Source organism: Balaenoptera acutorostrata, chromosome 3 (genome assembly GCF_949987535.1).
Source record: "Balaenoptera acutorostrata chromosome 3, mBalAcu1.1, whole genome shotgun sequence".
In the NCBI taxonomy this organism is placed as follows: Eukaryota; Metazoa; Chordata; class Mammalia; order Artiodactyla; family Balaenopteridae; genus Balaenoptera; species Balaenoptera acutorostrata.
This window is the reverse complement of record NC_080066.1, coordinates 149,929,533-149,954,910: the sequence shown is the minus strand read 5'-3', so window position 1 is coordinate 149,954,910 and position 25,378 is coordinate 149,929,533. Positions and strand designations below refer to the sequence as shown.

The window sequence follows — 25,378 nt, the reverse complement described above, 5'->3', positions numbered from 1 at the left end:
CTGTGTTAGTGGCATCACAAAAATTCTGACTGTGTTTCATTTTTTATTTAGTTCAAAATATTTTCTAATCTCCCGCTTGATTTGTCCTTTGATCTATGAGTTATTTAGGTGTATTTAGCTTTCAAATATTTAGGGATTTTCCAAGGTTCTTTTGTTACTGATTTATAATTAACTCCGTGGTCAGGGAACACACTATATAGAACTCAAATCCTTCTAAATTTGATCCTTATATTATGGCCCAGAATATGGTCTATCTTGGTAAATGTTCTGTGTGCACATAAAAGAATGTGTATTCTGTGGTTATGAGTGGAGTGTTCCATAAATGTCACTCAGCTTAGGTTGGCTGACAATTATATCTTTGTTGATTTTCTACATACTTGTTCTAGCAATTATTGAGAGAGGTGTGTTGAATTCAACTATAATTGTGAATTTATCCATTTCTCCTATTTCTATCAGCTTTTCCTTCAAAGCACTGTTTGAGATACAGAAACATTTAGGATGGTTAAATCCTATGCATTAATTGACCACTTATCATTATAAAATGACCTCCTTTTACCTTGGTAACATTCTTTGCTTTGAAATCTACTTTGTCTGACATTAATTCAGCCACTCTAGCTTTACTGTGATTAGTGTTAGCATGGTATATCTTTTCTGTTTTTATATTTAAAGTGCATTTCTTGTAGGCAGCAAAGAACTGAGTCTTGCTTTTTTTCTCCAATTTGACAATTTCTGACTTTTCCAACTATCATCCTGTCATTTATCTTCTGTCAATCTGTTTTTGATCTCTTTCATTTTCTGCCTTATTTTACATTAAGAGAACAATTTTTATGAATCTATTTTATCTCCTTTATTTTTTTAACTTACTAGTTATAACTCTTTCTTTTGTTACTTTAGTAGTTGCTTTAGTATACATTTTATGACAGTCTACTTCAAGTGACGTAGTATAAGTATACATACAGTATAAGCAACTTATATTTAATTCACATACAGTATAAGAAACTTATAGTACTATACTCTTATATGCCCCTTCCTGGCGTTTATGCTATTATTGTCATGAATTTTACTTTCACTTATCTTATAAATCACACATCATTATTATTTTTGTTTAAACATCCAATTATGTCTCAAAGAGATTTAATTAGTAAGAAAAAATTTTATATATTTATTCATGTAGTTACTTACCATTTACAGTGATCTTTTATTTCTTTGGGTAGCTCCATATTTCCAGTTGGTATTATTATCCTTCTGCCTGAAAGACATCCTGTAATATATTTTGTAGTGTGGGTCTGCTTGAAAAAAATTCTTTCAGTTTTTCCTAGTCCAAAACTGTCTTAATTTCATCTTGGTTTTTGCAGTTTTGTTGGGTATAGAATTCCAGGTTGAGTTTTTTTCTCCTTTCAATACTTCAAAAATACTGCTCCATCATCTCCTCATTTGTATTTTTTCCAACAATAAATCTGATGTCTTCCTTATTCTTGTTCCTCTGTACAAACTACATCTTTTTTCTCTTGCAGTTTTTAAGATTTTATCACTGGTTTTGAGCAATTATGTGCCTTGGTATAGTTTTTTTCATGTTTCTTGTACTTGAGGTTCATGGAGATTCTTCAATGTGTACATCTGTAGTTTTCATCAAATTTAGAAAGTTTTCCACCATTACTTCCTCAAATTTTTTCTCTCTTCCTGTCTCCCTTGGCTTACTTTCATTTTGTATATTCTTTTCATTGGAGGATGGGCATAGGAGAATGATTCTTTTTTCTTTGTTTCATTTTCAGTAGTTTCTACTGCCATGCTGTCAACTTCACTTATATTTTCTTCTGTAATGTCTAATCTACCATTAATCTCATCCATCATACTTTTCATCTCAGACATTTTAGTTTTCATCTCTAAGTGTGACTTGGGTCTTTTTTTTCATATCTTCCATATCTCTACTTAATTTTTATTAACATGCAAAGTATATTTATAACTGTTTAATGTCTTTGACTGCTAATTCTAATATCAGTGACAGTTACAGGTTGGTTTCATTACTTCCCTCATTATAAACCACATTTTGTCATTTCTTTGTATGCTTGGTAATCTCTGATTGGATGCCAGATATTGTGAATCTTAACTTTTTATGTGGTGAGAATTTCTGGATTTCTATAAATCTTGCTGAGCTTTGTTATGCTACTTGGAAACAGTTTGATCCTTTCAGGTCTTGCTTTTATGACTTGCTAGGTGGGTCTGGTGCAGTGCTCATGCTAGGGCTAATTACTCCCCACTTCTAAGGCAAGACTTTCCTGAGTACCCTACACAATGCATCATAAAGTATGAATTATTATGGTGGGGGGGGATGGGCACTATCCCCAGCCCTGTGTGCCAGGCACTGTTCCTCTGTTTCTTTCACATCATTCTTACCCTGGCTTCCTCATATGCATTCTCTTACCAATATTCTGCTGAACAGTTGAGGAGACCCACTAAAAATCTCTGAGGTTCTTTCTCTGAACAGCAATCCTCTCTGATGTTCTATCCTACAGACTTGAGCTGCTCTAGTCTCCCTGGACTCTGAGCTCCATCTCCTCAACTCAGGAAGTCCTCTGGACTCTACTTCAGTACCACAGCCTGGGGACTCTCTTAAGGCAGTAAGGTGGGCTCACATAATTTGCTTCCCATCTCTCAGGAATCACGGTCCTTTTCTGTCTTATTTCCAATGTCTTGAAAACCACTGTTTCATGCATTTTATCTGTTTTTCATTGTTTCAGGTAGAAGAGTAAACCCAGTCTTTGTTACTCCATGTCAACTAGAAGCAGCAGTTGGTCACCAAGTTCATAATTGACTAATACTGTTTACTATTATACCTTTTATAGTTAGAGTCATATTACATATAACCTTATGGTCATTAACACCTCAAATTCTCTGGCTTTTAAGTACAGCTGCATGATTCTTAATGATAAAAACAATTTTTTAAATAAACATATTAAAATTGCCACAAAAAAAGCTTTTAATGGATTCAGGAGAGTCAATGTTTGGGAGCCTTACTAACTTAAATTTTATCTCAAGAGAACCAAAATAGAAAACACCTTCCAACATGGAAACCAAGTCAAATACTCAATGGGTAATTTAATACATTTCAATTTAAAAATAAAATCTGCACATATCTTTAATATCACACTATATTCTCACCTATCAAACAGGGCCAAAAGTGTGAGTCTGTCAAAGTTAATGCCGATCCACAGCTGGGGCAGGATCCAAAAGCGATAATAGTGTTTAACTTTTTGGGCAGCTTCTTCTGTTGGACCATAAGTAGCTGCCAAATCAGGGCTTAGGTCAATGTCTTGTTGCTCCAACAAATCTGTATCGATGGTCAATAGTCTGTTCAATCGAATCTGTGGAAGAGAGAGCTAAAAGAAAATCAGCATCGAAAGGCTTAAAATATCTTTAATCAAGTCATGCTTCAAGGGCTACGCAATTAGCTTGCAAATTATCTAAACCTCCTTAATTCTCTACACTAGTCCACTCTTGTGGATATTTTATGATTGCTAGAAACTACAGAAGGTGACAAAAGGAAGTGAACTACAACAAAGGCCTTTTGGAAAGATTTTACTAGGAAGTATTTGAAATTTTAGTATTTTATGATTGTATAGCTAGTGAATCCATTACAATCACCAACAGGGAATCATTAGCGGCTTCCCTTCTCCCTACCCCTTCTCTTCTCTCATTAAGCTATGAACCTCACTACGGTGTCAAATCTAAGCTCCTCTGCATTGGATTCAATGCCTTCAAATCTCAATTCTTCGCCTCTTATCACTGTTACTGCTGTTTTCAAATCCCTCCCACACTCCTTTACTTTTGTTTTGGCAGGCTGCTCATCTGAGGCTATACAGGATATTACCACATTACATTTCTTTCAGGTTCAACTCATCCGTTCACCAGTTTCCCCTTCCTCTGAAAGAATCCAAAGTTTACTGCATTTAGCAGAGCACTAGCCAGCATTTTGCTGTCTCAAGGCTCTCATACCATTTAACAGTGGAAAATACTACTATGCCATTTTATATAAAGGACTTGAACAAACATAGATTTTGGTATCCGCACAGGGTCCTGGAACCAATCCCCTGCGGATACCAAGGGATCACTGTAATCATTTCCCCATTTCTGCTTTCCTGTGGAGTTTCCAGGAATACAATGCAGCAAAAGAGTAGGGACAGTCTTTACTTTTCCTACACAGGGGTGGGGTATAGTCAAGAAAATATGTTTCTTATATACAACAGCCATTTCTGTCTCTAAGCATTGACAAATATCTCCCCAAACACTTTTTTTCCCTTATCCTCTATGCCAGGGTTTCTCAATCTTGGCACTACAGGTACTTTCAAGCCAGGTAATTCTTTGGGTGGGGGCTATGCTTTCCACTGTAGAATGTTTTACAGCATCCCTGGCTTCCACCCACTAGATACCTACAGCATCCCCCTGGTTGTAACAAGCAAAAATATTTCCAGACATTGCCAAATGTTGAAAACTATTGTTCTGTGCCAATTCACATCTATGGTTTTAAAACCCTGCTCACAACTCATCAGCTTCAGGAAGCCTCTAATAATTAATCTCTTTGGCACTAAATTTATCTACACGTATCTCGTATCTCTTAAATATTGCTTATAAGGATTTCAACTGTTTTATCTTTTCTAACCTCAATATATATATTTTGATATACATCACACAAAGGCAGTGTTATCTTTTTAAAATATACCCACTGCATCTCATATGGCATTTTTTTATACAGCGATAACATCACTAAGCACACACACTGGTATACGAATAACTAATAGTTAACCAACAGTTAGTAGACAAGTACCAAATCAGTTAGCTATGTACCAAAATCATAATGTTCAAAGTGAAGTTTTAAAATGGCACAATTAAAAATGGCACAACCAGATTATGACACTGGTGAGTAAACAGACCTCTACGTACCCTCAAAAGTGTAATTACTGATTCATAAATAGCTAATTAAAATTCACGGTGCTTTACGCTTGTTTGTTTCTTAACAAAGGACTTATGAGAAGAGATCCACTATGGGACAGCAAAGGTGATTTTGCCAGTTTTCAACAAAATTGATATTTTGTAACCTCATCAATTTTCTGATTTGTATAGCTACTTAATCTGAAAATACAGCATTTTATAAAAATAAAGGAAAACCTACCACATCATGTGGATAAAATCGAACTGAGGTAGAACTGGATACATGTGAATCCGTGTCACTAAAGAAAAATGAAGAAGACTTTAGGGAATAAACAGCTTGTCAAGTAGTAGAAAGAAAAATAAGTCTATTAACAATTACATGATATTTACACTGTCTACTTTTCCATGTAAACTTCAAAGTACAAAATCGAATTTTCCTAGAGTTGTGATTAGGAGCATAGCCTCTGGGTCAAAGTATCTATATTCAAATCTCCTCATCAACTGAATGAGATCTTGGACAAGTTATCTAACCTTTTTATACCTCAGTTTCCTCATTGGTAACATAGGATAAAAGTACCTCTATCACCAAGTTCTTGTGAAAATTGTTTAAGAAAGCAATTAACATATTGCCAGGAGCCATAATAAATTTAACCTATGATATAATAGTCTAGAACGTGACAACTCAGTTTCCACAGTTCAGTCAAATTTAGATTTCAAAACTTAAGACCTTACCACATTTATGGTGTAAGGAATTGTTCTTATCTTGAATTATATTAAACATAATCAAGTGTTCCCATTGCTCCATCCTCCTATGGCTTCCACTGTTACAAAATCATCTAAACACTCCAATCATTTTTGAGGGGGTGAATTCTGAAACTGGACTAAAGGAGCTTTATTAAAGAGTACAGTTTCTGAAATGTTCTATTTTTTCAGCATGCTAAGCTAAGTGATCACAAGACCCTATTGCTTTAAAGAGACCCTCAAAACTGAAAAAACTAAGTGAATTGCCCATAGATATGTAACATATAAATAGGCGTGTCCCACTATTAAATGGAAGTCCTAAAATAAGAATCAAATGACTCTTGTGGAAAAAAAGTGAGCTAATCAATCAACAATGAATTTCAATGCAGCAATTTGAATAGATGAGTAAGATTAAAATTTCAGAAAAAAATTTAACACATTCTAAACTATAATTGATTATGTTATACGATCAAGATTTCTATTTATTTGCTTTCCTCCTAACTTCTCTGTTATCTTACATAATTCCTCCCTGAGGGAAGGAGAGAAAAGAAACTAAATGCAACATATGACCCATATTTTAAGAAATTCCTCCTTCTTACAGCTGGTAAACACATTTTAAAACAAAATGAAAGATAATCATTTAAAAAGACACTTGACCAAAAGCCTCACACAGAAATAAAAATTTGAAATTACACAAAGAGAATCGATCGGTTTGAACTGAGCTGTGTAAATATTTTTCTAATAAGTTTTTTCCATCACGCAATATATATACATAGTTAAGTTTGAAATTGCGGGAAACCGCTGTCACATGATAAGATCTACAGGAAATTTTTACTTAATTTTTTTTTTAAATACATAATAGCTTTTGTTTTAAGAATAACAGCTTTCTTTTTTTCCACAGCAAAAAATTCTACTTTAATTCTTTGGCGACAAATGCATAATGACAATTTATTTAAGCCAATATAAACAAATGTTTTCAAAATAACTTTTCTATCTCAACGCTTACAAACTTTAAAAATGGCAAACATATGCTAGTACATATACTTCCCTAATATGACTTCACACATACCAGATATTGGATGCTCTTCTTGCTGCTGGTTCAAAATTCACAAGTGACATATCACAGCCACCAGTCTCATAAAGCGTAGAAGAGAACTTACCTAGCAAATAAATGATTTTTTTAAAAAAGCCATTAGAATACTCAGAAATTTTCCTGCATGAAACACTAATTTTAAGCTTGTTACAATCTAAGAAAATGTACTATAACCGTCTTTTTCCAAAATATTTAAAAAACAATGATCTACATACAATTCAGCGTGATGTGAATGAAAAGGAATGCTAAACAGTGGGGCAAAACGTCAACATACATAATCAGGTGTTAAAAGTGATTTAAGTCAGCTTCGTAATAGCAGTCTCCTTCTCTTTTCTCCTCCCAGCACATTCTCAATTCAAGTTATAATACAAACAAACTGAATGTTGTTTAAAGGTCACCTGACCACTACTTACAAGTGGTGAGTAGCCATTTGGAGGGCTGCTTAAGTTTTAAGATAGCTCAAACTGCAAGACAACAAATTTATGTGATTACCTTCAGAGTTTTTTGGTTTTGTTTTACTTTTAAGAAGAAATAAAAAAGTATCAAAATGGATCTAAGGAAGTTCAATGAATGAAGTATAATAATGTTGGTGACAAACTACAGTATTCAATGAATATTAATAGTTGTATGATTCTATAAGAACTCTATGAAAGAATTTAGGAACACCATTTGCTGTAGCCAAGTATCTACAGAACTGATAAAAGGCTTAGAAATTTTATTGGTTGCAAAGAATATAGGTTTGAAAAAAAAACTCTCTTAAAATGAACTGTATAACGTAAAATGATTTCTGATAATGGAATTTTAGAAACCTGAATACTGTCTGAAATGCATGCTGTACTTTGAAGATCTATGGTAAGCCATATCAATGGTGGGTAGGGAGCATAAATAAATGAATATAAATTTCTAGTAGGACAATAAGATGAGGTATATAACTGCAACTGTTTGGATCTAGTCCAGACTGCCTTTTGAGTATTTATGAGGTTTTTGTTTTACTAGCTAGAACTACTGAGGTTATAAATATGAGAAATCTAAAGGGCAATTTCAACTTGATGACAAGGCTAAAAGATTTCTTTTCCATGACTACAATGAAAACAGTATACAATAAGAATTTTTATTTAAGTGAAATCCTTGAAAAATGACAATAAAAGGCCCCCATAATATTCTGATATAACCAAGGGTTCACAGAACATTTCAACAATTACTTCTTTCGTCAAAAGGACTAGAATTAGAAAAAGTACTTTATTAAATAGGATTATTTGAGTACTTTCTATGAGTCATAATATTTTATCCTATTATGGTGTTTTCTGTAGTAGCATTTTTTTGGGTCAAAATACTCTTGAGATAAATTAGGGAAAAAGGCATTCTATGAAATGCTCAGCTCATTTGCTGTTTTTCAAGGGAGGATTACTGAGCACGTAGATTATCTAAAACTCTGCTTTTTACCCCCCTGTCTTCTAGCCATGAGTTACTCTTAGCACCTCTAACAGAAACCAGAGTAGGGAACTAAAATGAAATGACAGAGTTTTTTGAAGCGATAGGGTGGGTTGCAGAAATTGTTAGTAAAGAAAAAAGTTAAAAACTGCCTTGACTGAGATTTTAAAATTATTTTTAAATTGTAACTTTTTATGCTGTGCTCTTTCCTTACTTATTAGCATGGATAATCAGAGATTGGCTGTGCTAAAATTAACTTAGATGAGCAGAAAAAAAGAAACACCTGATCAAAATCACAGACTGCATAAATGCAGAAGAATTATAAAACCATATTAAATGACTAAATCACAGAGTAACAGAGCTGGGCGGGCTTGTATGAAATCTAGTAAGAATGGAATGCATAAATATTTGTGTTTATATCACAGAATTTGTGTGTATTTTTGAAATAAGTTAATTCTATATTCAGTAGAATTTAAATTATTGGAGTATATTCTGAGTATTTAAGCATTCCATGGGATTTTTAGTAATATAAGTCCTGTTTTGGGATATTAAAAATAATAAATATTTATATGCAACTGAAATCAACTAAAATATTACTCTTTGTAATTTTCAAATGAAACAGTAAAAGATGATTAAGTCATTACTGCAACTATGTTGTCTTTTATGTACAGATGTCTAGTATGAAACTTATATAGAAATGGGTGCATTTTTAAATAAAAATAAAACACCCCCTCCAAAAGTTTTTCAGAAAGAAAGCTGGAAAAACTGAGTAGTTTTATTACTAGATAAATCTACAACTACAACTACAAATCTACAACTCTGAATGCATACAAACCACTGAGTAACAAGGAATAAAATTTAAACAAGGCATAAAACATGTCTAAGAAAAGGGCAGTTATAATTTCAACAAATGTGCATGACTTCAACAGTGCTTTTTTTTTTCCCTAAGAAGCTTCTGTCTACCTACTAACTTTACAAACATGTCAGGTTCATAAAAACATGCATGGCATATGTCAGAACAAACTAACTTCGTATTAAGGTTTCATGGTGTATTCCCAACTTAACTCCACCAAAAGAACAGATTCTATGTCCCTCTTACATCTTTGGGCTTGGCAGCTGACAGCACTTCAGAAGTAACAAATTTTATTCAGAAGATAATTCAGAAAAAAAAATTACACTAAAAAGTGTTTAGCTTAAGGTTTCAGTGAAAAACTTAGTAACATTTTAATATATTAATATAATAATCTACTAAAGACATCTTCAAAAATAACCAAAACAGAAATAAGTACATATTGCTATTGGTTTATAAAAATTAATAATATCTTAAATTTGTACAAATCTTCTTAGCAAACATAACAACTTGACATATATCTCATTTGTGATTAAAACCATAATCACAGTTAACCTTTCTGAACTAATAAGTAAATGTGCCCTTATTAATAATCCTATTTTAATAAGTATTCTGTATTTAGAAAAATATTTCCATGTAAATATTATTTCTAATGAACATTAATTGGGAAGAAAGTAGAACATCAATGAAATATGTCCTCCTCACATGTATTATGATTATAAACTAAGTTATCTCCTCATAATTCAACTCCCAGGTCATAACTAATTATATCTAATAGTATGGCTCTGTCATGATTTTAAAAGAAAAACATTAATTTCTGACAAACCGGAATGGAGGCTGGAATTTCAGACTTAATAATGACATTGGCCATAATATAGCATCTCTAAGATAAAGAAAAGTTAAGGCACCTGGTATTTCTGTTTCAAATATTCAATAATGACTCCTGTAGTCTTCAAAAATTCAATTTAATTACACAAAACCCTATTTTTCTTGAGGTGGGAGAATTTCCAGTAACCACAGGTCAATAAATAAGTGATGAAAAAGAAGATAAGTAAAACTGAATACTGATTTAAAGAACAAGGACACTTGAAGCATTTCCTTGAAGCCACAAATTCAAAATAAACACTGGGAGCTTCCCTGGTGGTGCAGTGGTTGAGAATCTGCCTGCCAACTCAGGGGACACGGGATCGAGTCCTGGTCCAGGAAGATCTCACATGCCGCAGAGCAGCTAAGCCCGTGTGCCACAACTACTGAGCCTGTGCTCTAGAGCCTGTGAGCCACAACTACTGAAGCCCGCGTGCCTAGAGCCCGTGCTCTGCAACAAAGAAGCCACCGCAATGAGAAGCCTGCGCACCGCAATAAAGAGTAGCCCGCGCACCGCAACAAAGACCCAACGCAGCCAAAAATAAATAAATTAAATAAATAAATTAAAAAACAAAAAAACAAAATAAACACTGGCAAAACACTGATAAAAGACATAGAAATTAATGAGATTCTCTAATTAGTCCTATCAATAAAAATCCTCACCACGTAACACAAAGTTCAGTTAATATTGTGAGAAACCCTTAATGCATTCTTAACGTCACTCTCATTTCACTTGTTTATCTTAGAAAGAGGTGGTTACGAGGACAAATCATCCGTAGGGTTCTTCCAATCTTCCCAGCACCAACGACAAAGAAGGCCTCTTACATTTCTTGGACGATTTCCTTCTGTAGATCCCCACCCTACACCCCCATTCATTCTGCGTTCTCCAAGCCTAACCCTGATACACTGCTTGACTTCGCACTTTTCTAGCATTATTCTTAGCGCAAGGAGGGGCTACAAGAGCAAAGAGAGATAGAGACAAGGGAGGCAGCTCTACAAAGTGTTTTTAGAAGACAACTAGGGGACTACATACATCTCTATGACTAACTTGAGTACTCTACGAAAAGTGTCTTTTTCTGGTGGTGATGAGTATTGTGCTCACGATGCCATTCCAATGAACACACGACACTTTTAAGAGAGAAGGCCTTCTTGACAAGTTCCAATTTCTTGGATAGCACCCCCCTTATTATGAGTGGTGCCTGTGAGTCTCTGAGGAAACATGAGTTTTCACCCAGACAGAAATGACTCATTTTACTGCTGCTTACAGGTTTATGGACCTGTTTCTCCCTAGACCAGGGATCAGCAAACTTCTTCTGTAAAGGGACATTTAATAAATATTTTAGGCTTTGTGGGCCAGATGGTCTCTGTTGCAACAGTTCGAGTCTACCATTGTAGCATGAAAGCAGCCACAGAAAACACATAAAATAAATATTTATTTACTTTATTTACAAAACAAGAGTCAAGCTAGATATAGTCACCAGGCCATAGTTTGCTAATCCCTGTCCTAGACCAAAAGCCTTACTCTTATAAAATGCCTTTAATTTTTGTGCTAAATAGAAATCAAGTCACTATGCTGCTCCTGTTCAATACTGAGAGCCAGTCCTTCTTCCTAGAACGTGCAATGCTGTGCTAGGTTTTCAAAACAGGAGAAGAATAAGAAAAAGGGTAGAAATGAGAAGAAAGAGGTTGGTTTAGAGAAGAGCTTTTGAGGACTGGCATGAAAAGACAGATAAACTCTATTGCTTGGTAACAGTGAAAGAGATTCATATACTGATATATTTTACTGCCATGGTCGCTGTTCGCTAGTTCTGACTTAACACAACATGTCAATTCATTAAGTGGAACCCCCAGATCAGGTGAACCTTCCAGAAGTGAATGTACAAGTTCATATTCTGATAAAATTTCATCATCTCACATCTCCTTCAAAAGGGCAAGTCCTCCTCATCTTGGTAAAATAATCCATAACAATGACATTGATGACATTACAAATGATCAGATAAATAAACAAAAAAAGTCACAGAATGGGAGAAGATATTTGTAATTGGTATCTGACAAATTAGTTGCATCTGAAATATCAAAAGAACTCTTAAATGTCAATAATAAGACAAACAGCTTGATTTTTAAAGTGAGTAAAAGATTTGGACACACTTCACAGAAGATATATATATATATGTATAGTCAATAAACACACCAAAGGATCCTCATCATCCCTGGTCATAGGAGAAATGTAGATTTAAGCCACAATGAGATATTATACACCCATTAGGGCTAACATTTAAAAGGCCAAAAATAGCAAATGTCAATGAGAATGGGAACAACTGGAACTCATACATGCTGGTGGGAATATAAAATTACTTTTGAAAACATTTTAGACATTTTATTCACAATAGCCAATACCTGGAAACAACACAAACTTGTCCATTGACAGATGAATGAATATAAAATATATAGTAAGCTCACAGAATGAATACTCAGCAACAAGGAACATACTGCTAACAACATAATGAATCTCAGAAGCACCATGCTAAGTGCAAAACTAAACACAAAAGGCGACATACTGTGTGACTGCATTTATATGAACTTCTAGGAGAGGAAAAACATAATGACATAAAGCACACAGTGGATGCCTGTGGCCAGGAGCAGAGGAGGCATGGACTGCAACGGGGGCACAATCTTTTGAAGATAATGAAAATGTTCTGCACTGTGATTGTGGGATTTCACAGGCGTGCACATCTGTTAAAACTCACCAAACTGTACACGTTGAATGAACACAATTTATCATGCCAAAATTATATGTCAATAAAGCTGATTTAAAAACAAACAAGAAAAAAAACACTAGTCAGGTAAAAGACCAAGTAGATGGATGAACATGAGACAGCATATAGTCAGTGAAATTCCCACAAGTTACTAATCAAGGTTTTGGAGAATGAGTGACATCTGTTGTTTTGTTTTTGTGTTTCATTTTAAAAATATGATGCATCAAAAGATACAAAAGCAGTATATAAAACGAAGGAAGTTCCCCACTCCCCACAGAAAGCCACTGCCAAGAGCAGTTTCTGTGTTCTTCTGAACAATTTTTATCTATATTTTATCCCAAAACAAATGGATCATTCTCTTCATACACACTTTCTAAAATTTACTTCTTTTGCTTACTAAGTAGCTTACCTTTTCATGTCAATAACATATATATATCAAGTTCTGAACATTACAGTTATGTTCATGAATAATACACTAGGGGTTCTCTAGTAACAGACATTTAGATTGTTTACAGTTTTCCAAATTACAAGCAATGCTACAATGAATATCCACGTACATATATCTTTGCATGTTTGTGAAACTTGTGGATTAAAACATATCGGCATTTTGGGTCTATTGTTCTAAACCTCCCTCCAAAAATGTTCAATCTTGGAGTGGTCTATTTCACCAGACCCTTTCCAACAATGGACATCACCACACATTCAGTAGATGAAAAATATAATCCTATTTTTAATTTTCAATTTTAAAAATTATGAGCAAAGTTGAGCTGTTTGCCCATAATTGCAAGCTACTTGTAACTCTCAACTTTTCTAGTAGGTCACTGATCTTAATCTTACTGATCTGAAGTGTTTATTGTCTTACTGTGGCAAAGACTGATGACTGGCCTCCAGTATGCATCTCGTCCTTATCCCTTTTAAAAATAGGACCTTCCCCTCACTGAATTTCAGTTGAGCCTATGTCTATCTACTTAGAGACCTCTCCCAGCCTCTCCTGAAGCTAGAAGTTGCCATGTGACTATGTATGAGCCCATGGAAGGCAGGAGAAAGTGACAGGCACATTTCCCAAGTCACAGTCTGAAAGATAAAGGCTAGCTGTCCTTGACCTTTTTTTTAGCACCCCCCTCCCCACTGCCCTCCTGTCTGGGGGGAAATGTCCACAACTGGAGCAGTCACTGTGGACCAAGCAGGGAAGCCATATGTGGAAGATAAAAGAACCAACCCATCTGCTAGGGACAGCTCCCAACAGACTGTTATGAGAGAAATGTAAACTTCTCTCTAATTTCAGTCACTGATGGGGGATGAGGGAGGGCAGGTCTCTCCATTAAAGACTCTACCTATATTCTAACTAATGCACATACTAATCAAATTTAATTTAGAATCTTAAGAATGTTAACGTTAGAAAGCAGTTAATCTAGTGCTTCAATGAATTCTTTACAACACAGACTGGCAAGAGACAAATCAGATATCTCAACCAGTCTCTGTTATCGTCTGTAAAATTCCTAGAGTAGTTCAAGCATCCCAAACTTTTAAAAATAATATGCCGGTAGTCCTTCCACAGTAACAATGATAAACTTCTGAGCATTTCCAGGAAATGACGGTTAGAGTAGATAAAGTAAAATTTATCTAGGTTTATTTTTAATTTTAACATTTGTGGGGATAAAACAGACACTCTCAAACCCTGCCAGATAAAGTGTAAACAAGCTTTCCATAAAGCAATTAGGCATATACATCAAAGTCTCAATAATGTTTATTTCCCCTTGACAGATGATTCCATTTCACTGTATTTGTCCTAAGGACATAATCACAGCTGTACAGAAAGGGCTGTGCAAAGGATGTTCAGCAGAGTGTTTATTACAATAGAAAATATCAGGAATCATCTTGAAGACTAACAATGGGGTTAGTTAACTGGTTAAATAAATTGTAATAAATAATAATGTTAACAATAAGAGTGATGATTATTTATGTAATTTACTATTGCCAGGCACTGTTCTAATTGCTTTCACTATTTTAATAGGTATAATCCTCACCACAAACCTATGAAGTATTATTACTATCCCCCCCTTTGATACATGAGGAAACTGAGGCACAAGGAGAGAAAATAACTTGTCCAAGGTCACACAGCTAGGAAGTGGTAGAGCTCGCATTTGAGGCCTGGAAGTTTAACTCTGGAGTTCACTATTCTATACTACCTTTCATGTAGCTCTCAGTGATAAAATATTATGCAGTCACTTAAGAACAAGTTAAAAAACAACATGAATAAATGTTCAAATGTGCTAAGAGAAAACAGCAAGAAGCAAAACTCATACAGTGACATAAAAGTCATATAACATCATCCCAGTTCTGTGTTAGAAAAGCATATACATGTATGCATTAAAAAAGAACGGAAAAAAGAATAAAATGTTAATAGTAAGTATCTCTGAGTGGTAAGACTGCAGATGACTTAATTTTCTTCATTTTATTTTCCGGTATTTGTAAACTTGTATTAGAACATGCTTTTCCCATCCTTACACCAAAAAGTATAAATAGAATACATCCCCCTAAATTCTTAATACTTCTTCCTTCTAGAGATAATGAAGCATTTTTACTGTTTCCCTAAAAATAAACATTTTACTTTCATTTATAAATACTGGAGATATGGGGATATATGTATATGTACAGCTGATTCACTTTGTTATAAAGCAGAAACTAACACACCATTGTAAAGCGATTATACTCCAATAAAGATGTTAAATAAATAAATACTTTGTGTTGCCCTCCCCTGCAAAAAGGTACAAAAAATAGTTTGTATTCAAAAACAACAATAAAGGGTAAGATCAAGGTTGTTGCAAAAAAGAATATAACTTTTAGTTTAGATGAATGAAAAAGATCTACCATAACATAGGAGACTAAAGTATGGACTCCAAGGTGCCTTTAAAGCCATCTTGACTTTGCATTTATAGTAATGAGAAGTAATTAATGACAGAGCCCAAAATGTTACAGAGTAGTCCATAATAATATAATCTATTTTAAACACTAAGACTAACATAAAAATCACTGAAAGTATTATAGATCATCTGAGTCTCTGCTTTTTAAAATAAAAAATTTAAAAGCCTCCAAATTGTATTTCTCCTTAATAACGCATAGCTGCTATAAACTGCTTAAGAAGGTCAATAGGGTGTTGCCAGATTTCCGTTAAATCTTTTTCTAGAGCTGATCACATTTTCAAGGTAATAAGTTCTGTAGTAAAGCGGATTATCAGAAAGAATACCTTCTTTGTAAATACTTGTACAGTAATGAAATTTTTAAAAAACCTTAGAAAAATCAATTCATTACTCTTTAAACCTCTAATACATTAATGAAATTAAGAAAGTCTTAAATTCAGAGGAACACTACCTATGATATTTATATATTTTACATTTATGTCTTGATAAACATAACTCTATTGTCCTCATTTCTTGCCTATAACAGTATTTTTATTTTTCACATGAAAATAATTTTATAAATACTTCTCAAAACATATCCTCACCACCACTAATTTCATACACAGAAAAAAAAAGACAAATTTTCCTGTTTGATCCTACCTAGAATACTTCCTCTGAGATGTGATATATATTAAGAGTTTAACTATCAATTATAATAACCTGTTTCATCACTACATCAACTTATTAGTCTTAATTCACAAGCGGAAGTCAGGATTATCATAAAAACTGTCTCTTGTGTGACTTACCTGGGTAATAAGCAAAAGCTTGTTTTATTTAGTAAAACTGCAGTTTAATTCAGACTATAGTATGAAATCAACTGCAAATAAGTTCAACAAAAGGCTGATAAAAAGAAAATTAACCTTTAGAATGTGGTTTTTACAAAAAGAATAACATGTTACATTGAAGGATTTGAGAAATTCTTTGATAGTAATTTTCCTTTTCAAAGATTTTAACTTCAAAACTTACCCATCACTTACATAATTATTTAAACAAAGTTTCCATGGAAATGAAGTCTATAAATGAGAAAGGAAACCATCCAAATTTTTCCAACCAGGTTCTAAATTATACACTTATAATTCAGTTTTTAAAATTATGATGAACAATTATGCCTGTGGAAAATGGATGATGAAAATGTATTTTCCTCTGCTGATTAAGCTACTAATAAAACCTTATAATGCCATCGTCAATGAACTTTTCCACCACGTCCAATGCGACCTGATAATCTTGAAATGCTAGATAAAATGCAACAGAAAAACAAGGATTCTCAGGGTTTAGTATAGGAAATTGATGTGGTTATCTATTATAACACCACAGAGTAAAAATGTCAAAAACATAGTTAAGGAAAACTACCTAGGCTTGGAATTAAATAATGTCTGACTGCAAGTTTCCTTTGATCGAAAAAGGCTAATATTCCTCACTTTAAAAAGTAAACACACAATTATAACATATACATGTATACACGTAAAAACATTTATATGCACCCAAACATATATATGTATAAGTAGATATATGTTAAGTTTGAGTGTGTATGTGTATGAGTGTGTTATATAAATGTATTATGTGTATTTATAAATTTTCACATGTAAAAATTATACATTTAAAATTTTCAGTTGAAGAAGCTAAATTTGGAAGGAAGCAATCCTTTGTAAATACTCCATACATTCAGGGAATATCATGGCTAACTTCAACATATTTGAGTATACAGTATCCAAATTCATTCACACAAAATTATTTTACTACTGTTAACTAAAATCATGTAGAAAATTAAACCATGCAACAAAAATATTCTAGTGAAATATATTAAAAAATCAGTGTCTCTACCAATTCCTTCAAGTTCAGCTGCAGTTCTTTTTTTTTTTTTTTTTTTTTCAGAATGTTTAAAAGTAATTTACCTAATCATGCACCAGTGATGTAATACGGAGACATAAAGTTCATTTTTAGAATCCTTTTTGGCCAACCTTATGTGCTATGAAACGAACAGGTATACACTGTCCATTGATTGTGTGTTTTGTGCTAATTATTACTAAGCATTCAATTTGGCAACATTCAACAACCACAGGCCAAGAACTATCAGAAAGCAGTTAACACAAACGATAAAATCCAAATTTTAAGAGAATATCCTGAATATTCACCAGTAGATGCTAAATTGATATGTACATATTCTCAATAATCTGCATGTGGTTTAAGCACGGAACTTTATAACTAAATCTTGCTTAGCAAGTTTTTTGAGCAAATTAAGAATTTTTACAGAGGAAAATCACCTCCTGGTTCAATTTACTTTTCATTTGACAAGAGTTTAAAAATCCAAAGTGGATTAAAACTAAGCTTAGCTAATCTACTACCAAATGATCAATGGACAATGGTGATAGTGACTGTAATTTTACACATACAAATTGACAAGTCCTCTGTTCATAGGAACTTTGGGTTAACCCAAGAGAAATGTCAATAAAAAGATACTATTTACTCAATATATTTGCAACTAAGGAAGCATCCTTACTTTCAGTCAAAGCAAGTAACTAAATTAAAGTTTACCTTACTCTTCTCAAACACCCTCTTTATAGACTCCCTGCCCTCTTCAAATTACAAACTCAAAAGCAAAAGCACTCTAAAATTAAAATGTTTTATTGCCTTCTCATTTTATTTAGAAATCACCGTACATTCTAATGTATAAATATCTTAGATGACCATTTTCAGCTTTCTATAAGATTTGCTAAAGATGACAATTTCATCAATATGCATATCTAATACTTATTAATTCTCTCTGTAACTAAGAGTTTTTACAAAATGGGAAAAGAGTCAATAAATAGCATATGAAATTTTATTATACCTATTTTGGGCACCCTATACCATACATCCTTCTAGTAAAAGCATCAACTAAATTATCTTCTTTATAAATGAAAGACAATAACATGGAGAAACAAAATCACAGTAAGCAAATACAATACTTTGAAATGTGTATTTCTGAATAACAAGATTTTCTTCTTCATTATATTTACTTAAATTGTTATTAATCTGCATTTTGAGCACGAGAAAGCTGAACTGGACAGAGAAATAGAAAACAAACCAGTATAAAATACTGTCTCTTTAAGGCATTCCTGAGGCTTTAAACTATACCACCTCTCTGAGAATTAACTATTTAATAACTTACATTTCTATTTTTAGATGTATTAACAGGAAAAAGAAAAAACTTTATAAAGTTATTTGATAGTGGTATAGAGCCATGATATCCTCAGAATACTGCATTTAGAATTATAGTAAGTCCTACTTCAGATGATAGACATTGAAGTAAAATATAGAATACTTAAAAGAAAGATTATACAGTAATAGGCCATTAGAAAGTACTTTTGCCTTTCCTGCAGCAGAGAATTCAGAGAAATTAAGGTTCAATCAAAATAATTTTTTAAAACTCAACATTTCACCACATGGTACAAATGCCAAGAAATAATAAAATTGCCCAAATCGTTATAAGAGGACAGTAAAGCATGAACATTTATTAATACTTTACCATTAATAACGGACAGGCTCGAAAGAAAATGTAGAGTAAGAGTTGAAAGAAACAGAAAAGGGAAAAGCAAATGTCAAATTTTCCTTATACACAGGGCAAATCCTAAAAAAAGTGTTCTTATGCATAGTTCCAAAATGAAGCTATCTCAGGAAAGAAGTGTAATCATTGTTACCCATTATCTGCCACATCAAAGTTTTATGTCACCAAGATTATATAAGGCCTGCGTACCAAGTTCATCGTGCAAACTGCTGCCGCCTACAGCAGATGCATTGTCATGTGATGCTTCTAAGTGGACACTCCCATTTCTCACCAGCAAGGAGGCACTAGCACTGAGCACTGCAGCCTGGGAAGGGGGGCGGGACTGGACTTTGACCTGGGCTGTGGACTGCTGGTCTTGCTGACCATCTTGAAGGCTAGGAAAAAACATGGATTGGGGAGACATTACAGGGAAGAAAAGAGAAAACAATAGCTAGAAGTCAATATAGAAAACTAATTAAAAAAAAAAAAAGATTTCAGTGTAACCTAAGAAAGAGCCAACAAACTGTAAAATATGCAGATCATACTGCCGGCTTAAAATTTCTGGTCTTTAGAAATCTGATTCATGGTGATGAACACAGAAAAAATTCAATGTATACGTAAAGCAACCAATCTGTGACACCTTTCCACCTCAAGTCAACAAAGTTCTAGTATAAGGAAAAAAGTAGCAAAGAAGAGTCACAAGTACACTAAATATATGTAGGCTGTAGCTGGTCCCTCATAGAAAAAACCTATTTTTTAGTTCAATATGCATTTTTATAAATAACCTTGATATAATTATTCTAGAATTGTTCTTTCAATTTCATATTCTGGCATCTCAAATTCACAATAAGACAAAATTTCTATGCACTTGAAAACCAAAGAATCTTTATCAAATGCAACCAAGATGACAATTTTGAATCAAAAGAAAATCACAAACTAGTGAAGAAAACCAGAATAAAAAACACTGACTCAATCAAGTGAAATAAAACTGACTGCTGAGATGCTAGAAGAAATATAATTCATATATAAAGTGTTTTTTCTATCAAAAGCCTACATAGTTCTGAAATAAGGCCACAGGCTTTATATACAGGTGTTAGTTAACAATAATTATGTTCCCTTAGTGAATTCTGTTCTTATCTTTTCCAATTCATACCAAAGTTTCATTACAAGAACCCATCGTTTTAGAAAACCATAAAAATAATTTGGAAACCAGTAATTTCTCAAGGGATATTATAGTCTTTTCTGAATTTTAGAAAAATTTAAAATTTACTTAGTATTTTGTGATTATAAACGTTATTAAAATTATCTAAATTATCTAAAAATTAGATAAAATTAAGAAACTATATTATATTCTTAACTCATTTTATATGTTTATATGTATTTTAAAACACTATGAATTTTAATTTTCTTAGTATAACACTCAAATTTAAACTGATGAAACTCATGAAAACACTTTGAGTATAATTATTATATGTCGTTCTCTACATGATGTTCAATGCAACTCTGCACTATTATTAAAATTATTAGACCTTTTAGGAATTAAAAGAAGTATGCTACTTAGAATGGCCTTATTCGGTAACTTTATCATTTTCATGAGTATCAACTTCTCTCTAATCCTTTGAATTAAACGCAGAGATTTCTCTGATGTCTATAAAACAAGACTAATCCTGCTGCAGACTGGGAAGAGAGCTGTAATTTGAAGCAGAGTTGAGCCTTGAACAACACGGGGGTTAGGGAGCCAAATCTCCAGAGTTGAAAATCCACGTATAACTTAATAGTGCGCCCCTCCTTACCCATGGTTCAGCATCCAAAGATTCAACCAATTACGTATCATGTCATCCTGTAGTATTTATTATCGAAAAAAACCCACATGTAATTGGACCCACACAGTTCAAACCCATGTTGTTTAAGGGTCAACTGTAACCATGAAATAAGACTAAGTAAAAAATACTTCATATATTGCTTAAAGCTGTGGTTATGGTAACAGAACACACTCTGGAACTGTACTGTCTACTACAGTAGCCACACATGACTAAAGTAACTAAAATGTTAGTTCCTCATTCATGCTAACCATATTTCAAGTGCTCAAGAGCCACGTAACACAGCTAGTGGCTACCATGGCTACCACAGCTACCAGAGTGGGCAGAAGCTAGTAGTTAGTGTCTTCTATACTGGACAGTGCAGATTATAAAATATTTCCACCACCACAGAAAGTTCTGTTAATCACCACTACCTGAAACATTAATTTTTTTTCAGGCTTCTTTTAGAGCCAATAAAAAGTACATAATCTAAATAGAGCACAGGCATGTATGCAACATATAAAAAAAATAAGTCTGCAAAACACTGACTTAATGCTTACTGGCACTAACTTTTTAAGTCATAACTATAAACAGTAAGTCTGTCCTTGGAAGCCATCTAAAGTTATCCATAAACCTTACCAAAATGACCCAATTTCATAAGGGAGAAAATTCTGAATAGCTCAAGTACTATGATCCTTCAGATTCAGAAGACAAAATTTTATAATATATGTATATATATACTCAACAAATTTTCCATCAATTTTTTCACTTAAAAGTCATAAACAAAGGTGCTATACGGCAGTTAGACGTATTCTAATGTGAACGTATTGAGAATACACTAATCTTCAACATATCCATATATAAAAGGTTTTCAAAATATTAGGCAATGCATGAAAATCAACTCCAGAATAAAGAAACAAAGAAAATTAGCCAAAATCTATGCAGTTGTAAATGTCAAGTTTCTGAACATCAAAAGCTAGACAAAAAATATTTATGTCCCTTGAATTCCTGTTTTCAAGAATCCTTCAACAAGAAAAAAGCGTACTATTTTTGCACAAATTGCTAGGAAAACTATTCCTGGAGGGTGGTACTTCACCTTAAGCTAACTAATAATTGACAAAAATTAATCTTTTTTACAATACCAATTATATATCAAAACTATCAGTTTCAGAAAAGGTAGCAACTATTTCACAACACAGCAAAAGGTAGAAATTTAGGTTTCTAAACTATTGGCTATCAGTAGCATCACTGACATGCAGTCTTACTATAATTAACTCTTCTAATTTAAGTGATAAAAAAATATAGTTGGTCTTGGTCTTTCCTTCCTCTGTACCACTTACTTAATATTTGACACATTCTGCCTTACACTGTTAGTTATCTTTGTATGTATCTCCCCAACTAAACAATAAACTCTAAGAGTATGATCACATTATTGCTATGAATCTCCAGATTCCAGAGAACACTCAGAAGAGTATCTTGAACACAGTACACAAGCAACAAATATTTGGTGGATTCCTTCCTGAGTACCACAAAATGCTATGAATTTCCAATTATAGACTCAGTTATTACTATGACCTTATTTGATTACAAGTCTTTCAATCTTATATTTTAAAAAAAAAATCTAAGAATACAGTAAAGCTTCTTTCCCTTCCCCCAAATGCACTGATGATTTATTTTCATTCCAGTCCATTAACTAGAGTTCTAAAGATATCACATTTAGGCTGATAAATATAGAACTAACTCTTAATATTAGTATTATAGAATTTTTAAATATTCATTTTTGTTTTTATCTCTAGTAACTGGGAAGAATTAATAAGGGCCTACAAGGTTAACTTAATGAACAAAAAAACTTTAAAAAGTAATTCTGAAATAGGATATTCTAACAAGCATAAAAAATACATGCAAATTCTCTTTGTGAGGAAATTGATGATTCACCCCCAATCCTTGGAGACATATACTTTACAAAGTTGCTTTTTAGACTGTCGATTACTTACATTATTCATTAAACTTTAAAATACGTTAATAGATTTTACTGATATTTATAGAGTAATTATAATTAAAGTATTATCATACCTATTCCATTTCTTTTTGACAAGTTTTCCAAGTTTTGCATAACCACGCTATCCTATATTTATTTAAAGATGAGATTATTATTATGTAACTCACATTGAGAATTAATACCACTATTACTTTACCTGAATATTTTTGCAATTAAAAAAGATGGTTTTATTCAATTGGTGTTTCTCCTAATTCCTCACAGCTAAATTTTATCTTATTTCATTCATAATGAAGTCAGCCTCTTTAAGATACATGCAATCTTTGTACTGGAAATATCATGGAACCTTAACAAAATCTACACGCTGACTGATTACTGGAAGACTACTTTCCAAAAATCCTAATGTGAGCCCTATACAAATAAAGGGCTCACAGCATATCCTCATTTGAATGGTGATGTATTTAAAACCTTAGAAAAACATGGAGAAATCCTATGTGGTTGGCTGGAGTTAGAACAGTTCTTTAATATTCCACCAGGCAGAGAAAAAAACCGAATTTGTCTACATTTGTTTAGTGAGTGAGATCCAAAGAATGAAAGGATTTTTAAAGACTAAAAAGAGAAGGTTAAAAAAGATTAAGAAATATCAACATGGAGTGAGAAGGTAAGCAAAGAATATGTCTATGGCAAGTATTATTCAAGGGGGAAAAAAAGAGGTTAGAAAACACAAAATAGGAAAAGTAAAATGAAATGGTGAGCACCTTCTGCAGGTTGGGACTACAGCCCAAATCCACCAGCAAAAAAAAGTTACCTCAGGGAGCAAATGAAATAGAAGAGGAGGGCTCACAAAAAGTAAAGGCACTCAGAAAAGATTTCTAGACCAAATGTTTCTTTTCAATGGTTGCTTTCCCATTTTTATATTTTAAATATTGGTTTAACTAATCCACACTGCATTATAAATTAGGTATTACTGCAGGATTAATTAGGAACATGATCTATGAAAGATGAAGTTCCTGATTGTAATGTAAAACTCCGAAAAACAACGAAGTCTTAAATCCCAAGGGGAATATAAAATAAAGCAGTAATTTGAAGATATAAGGATTTTGCTATCTTGTTCATGAACAAGATTTTAACAAGGGAAGGGATTTATCTCTTCAAACCTACCATGCATTCAACAGCAGTTATTTCACCAAATTTTCTTCCTTTTGAATTTCAAAATGTAGTAAAATAATTTGGGTAATGATGCTTTTGGACACAAGAGATTAATAAGAGCATACGGTATAATAACATACGCACTGCTTAAGCAAGCACATATATTTTCGTCCATATTTGTATTCTTTAAATAAAGCATAAATCTTTTGAATAGGTTTTTTTATATTTCTAATTCAAGCCATAGGCTCATTAGATTTGACATAATTGAGAATAAAAAAGCTTAAGAATGTCAATAAAAAATTACTCCCAAGATTATAAATAGATGCTTTCCTAATTAGGAATATTGGAAAGATAATTTTTTTTTGTTCAGCATACTACAGAGGTTGAGAAATTCACCATAAATGTACATACAAATATATATATCTGTATATACATATCTCCAACTGACCATAAGCTACCAACAATTAAATATTCTAGTTCCGTGTCATTTACTAGGTCCTGGTGATTAATTTTCAGGCAATGCAAAATAAAATATATCATATTTTAGTGAAATAAAATAATCAAACTGGTTTATCAAGCTGACGTCAACAAGCTCACCACTCAGTCCATATTTGTTCATATTGAACACTGTTCAAGGTGTTTGGGAAAGATACTGCATTAATATTACTAATTTGGAGTAAGAAAAAAAATGAAAAGCTGACTTAAGGCCTCTATTTACACTTTTATAACTGCCCTAAAATAATATTTGTGATTTAAAATTGGCTAAACCAATCTGATCATTTGTTTAAATAATGCAATATAAGACATGCATAATGCAATAAGCTCACAGTCACATGCAGAGAAAGCCTAAAGAAGCGTAACGGTGTAAGAGAGAAACTGGAAGAAAAAGAAAGCTATTTAATAAATGCTTTCTTGAGACTGACAGAACAAGTTAGAGGTCTGTTACATGCATGCTAAGCTTGGTGGAATTTTAAAATACCATACCTTAGGGGTGATCCGATGAGCAATGTAGGAGGGGTAGGGTTACTCCCTGCATTGTGCCGGCGCCGTACTGCCTGGCGCCTAAATGTGCTGCGTTCACGGCGAAATGACACTGCCTCCTCGCTGGCCTGTGCTGCTGCATCAAGACAGACTTAGGTCAAACAGGAGCCTAGGTCAGAGGCGTAAACAGCAGCTGAGCCTGTCCTCCCCAGATACGACAGATAACAGTGAACCTATGAAAACCTTTTGGCTCAGTCAGTCAAGTTCCCTTTACTTTGAGGGTGGGAAGTCAGGGACTACACACATTCC

The 25,378-nt window shown here is 33.3% G+C and overlaps 1 protein-coding gene across 5 annotated transcripts in view; it reads right to left on the bottom strand.

Annotated features, from left to right (window-relative positions):
- PCNX1 (pecanex 1) overlaps positions 1–25,378 on the bottom strand; it is a 170,656-nt gene that overhangs the window by 68,296 nt on the left and 76,982 nt on the right. For 2 of the 5 annotated variants that reach the window (XM_007184383.3, XM_057542778.1), the window contains 5 exons: positions 25,073–25,205; positions 19,355–19,539; positions 6,737–6,827; positions 5,168–5,225; positions 3,160–3,377 (listed from right to left, as the gene is read on the bottom strand). In XM_007184383.3, the coding sequence (XP_007184445.1) occupies positions 3,160–3,377; positions 5,168–5,225; positions 6,737–6,827; positions 19,355–19,539; positions 25,073–25,205 (685 nt within the window). The remainder of the gene's footprint in view (positions 1–3,159; positions 3,378–5,167; positions 5,226–6,736; positions 6,828–19,354; positions 19,540–25,072; positions 25,206–25,378) is intronic. The other 3 variants (XM_057542777.1, XM_007184386.3, XM_007184387.3) reach the window with 3 other exon arrangements.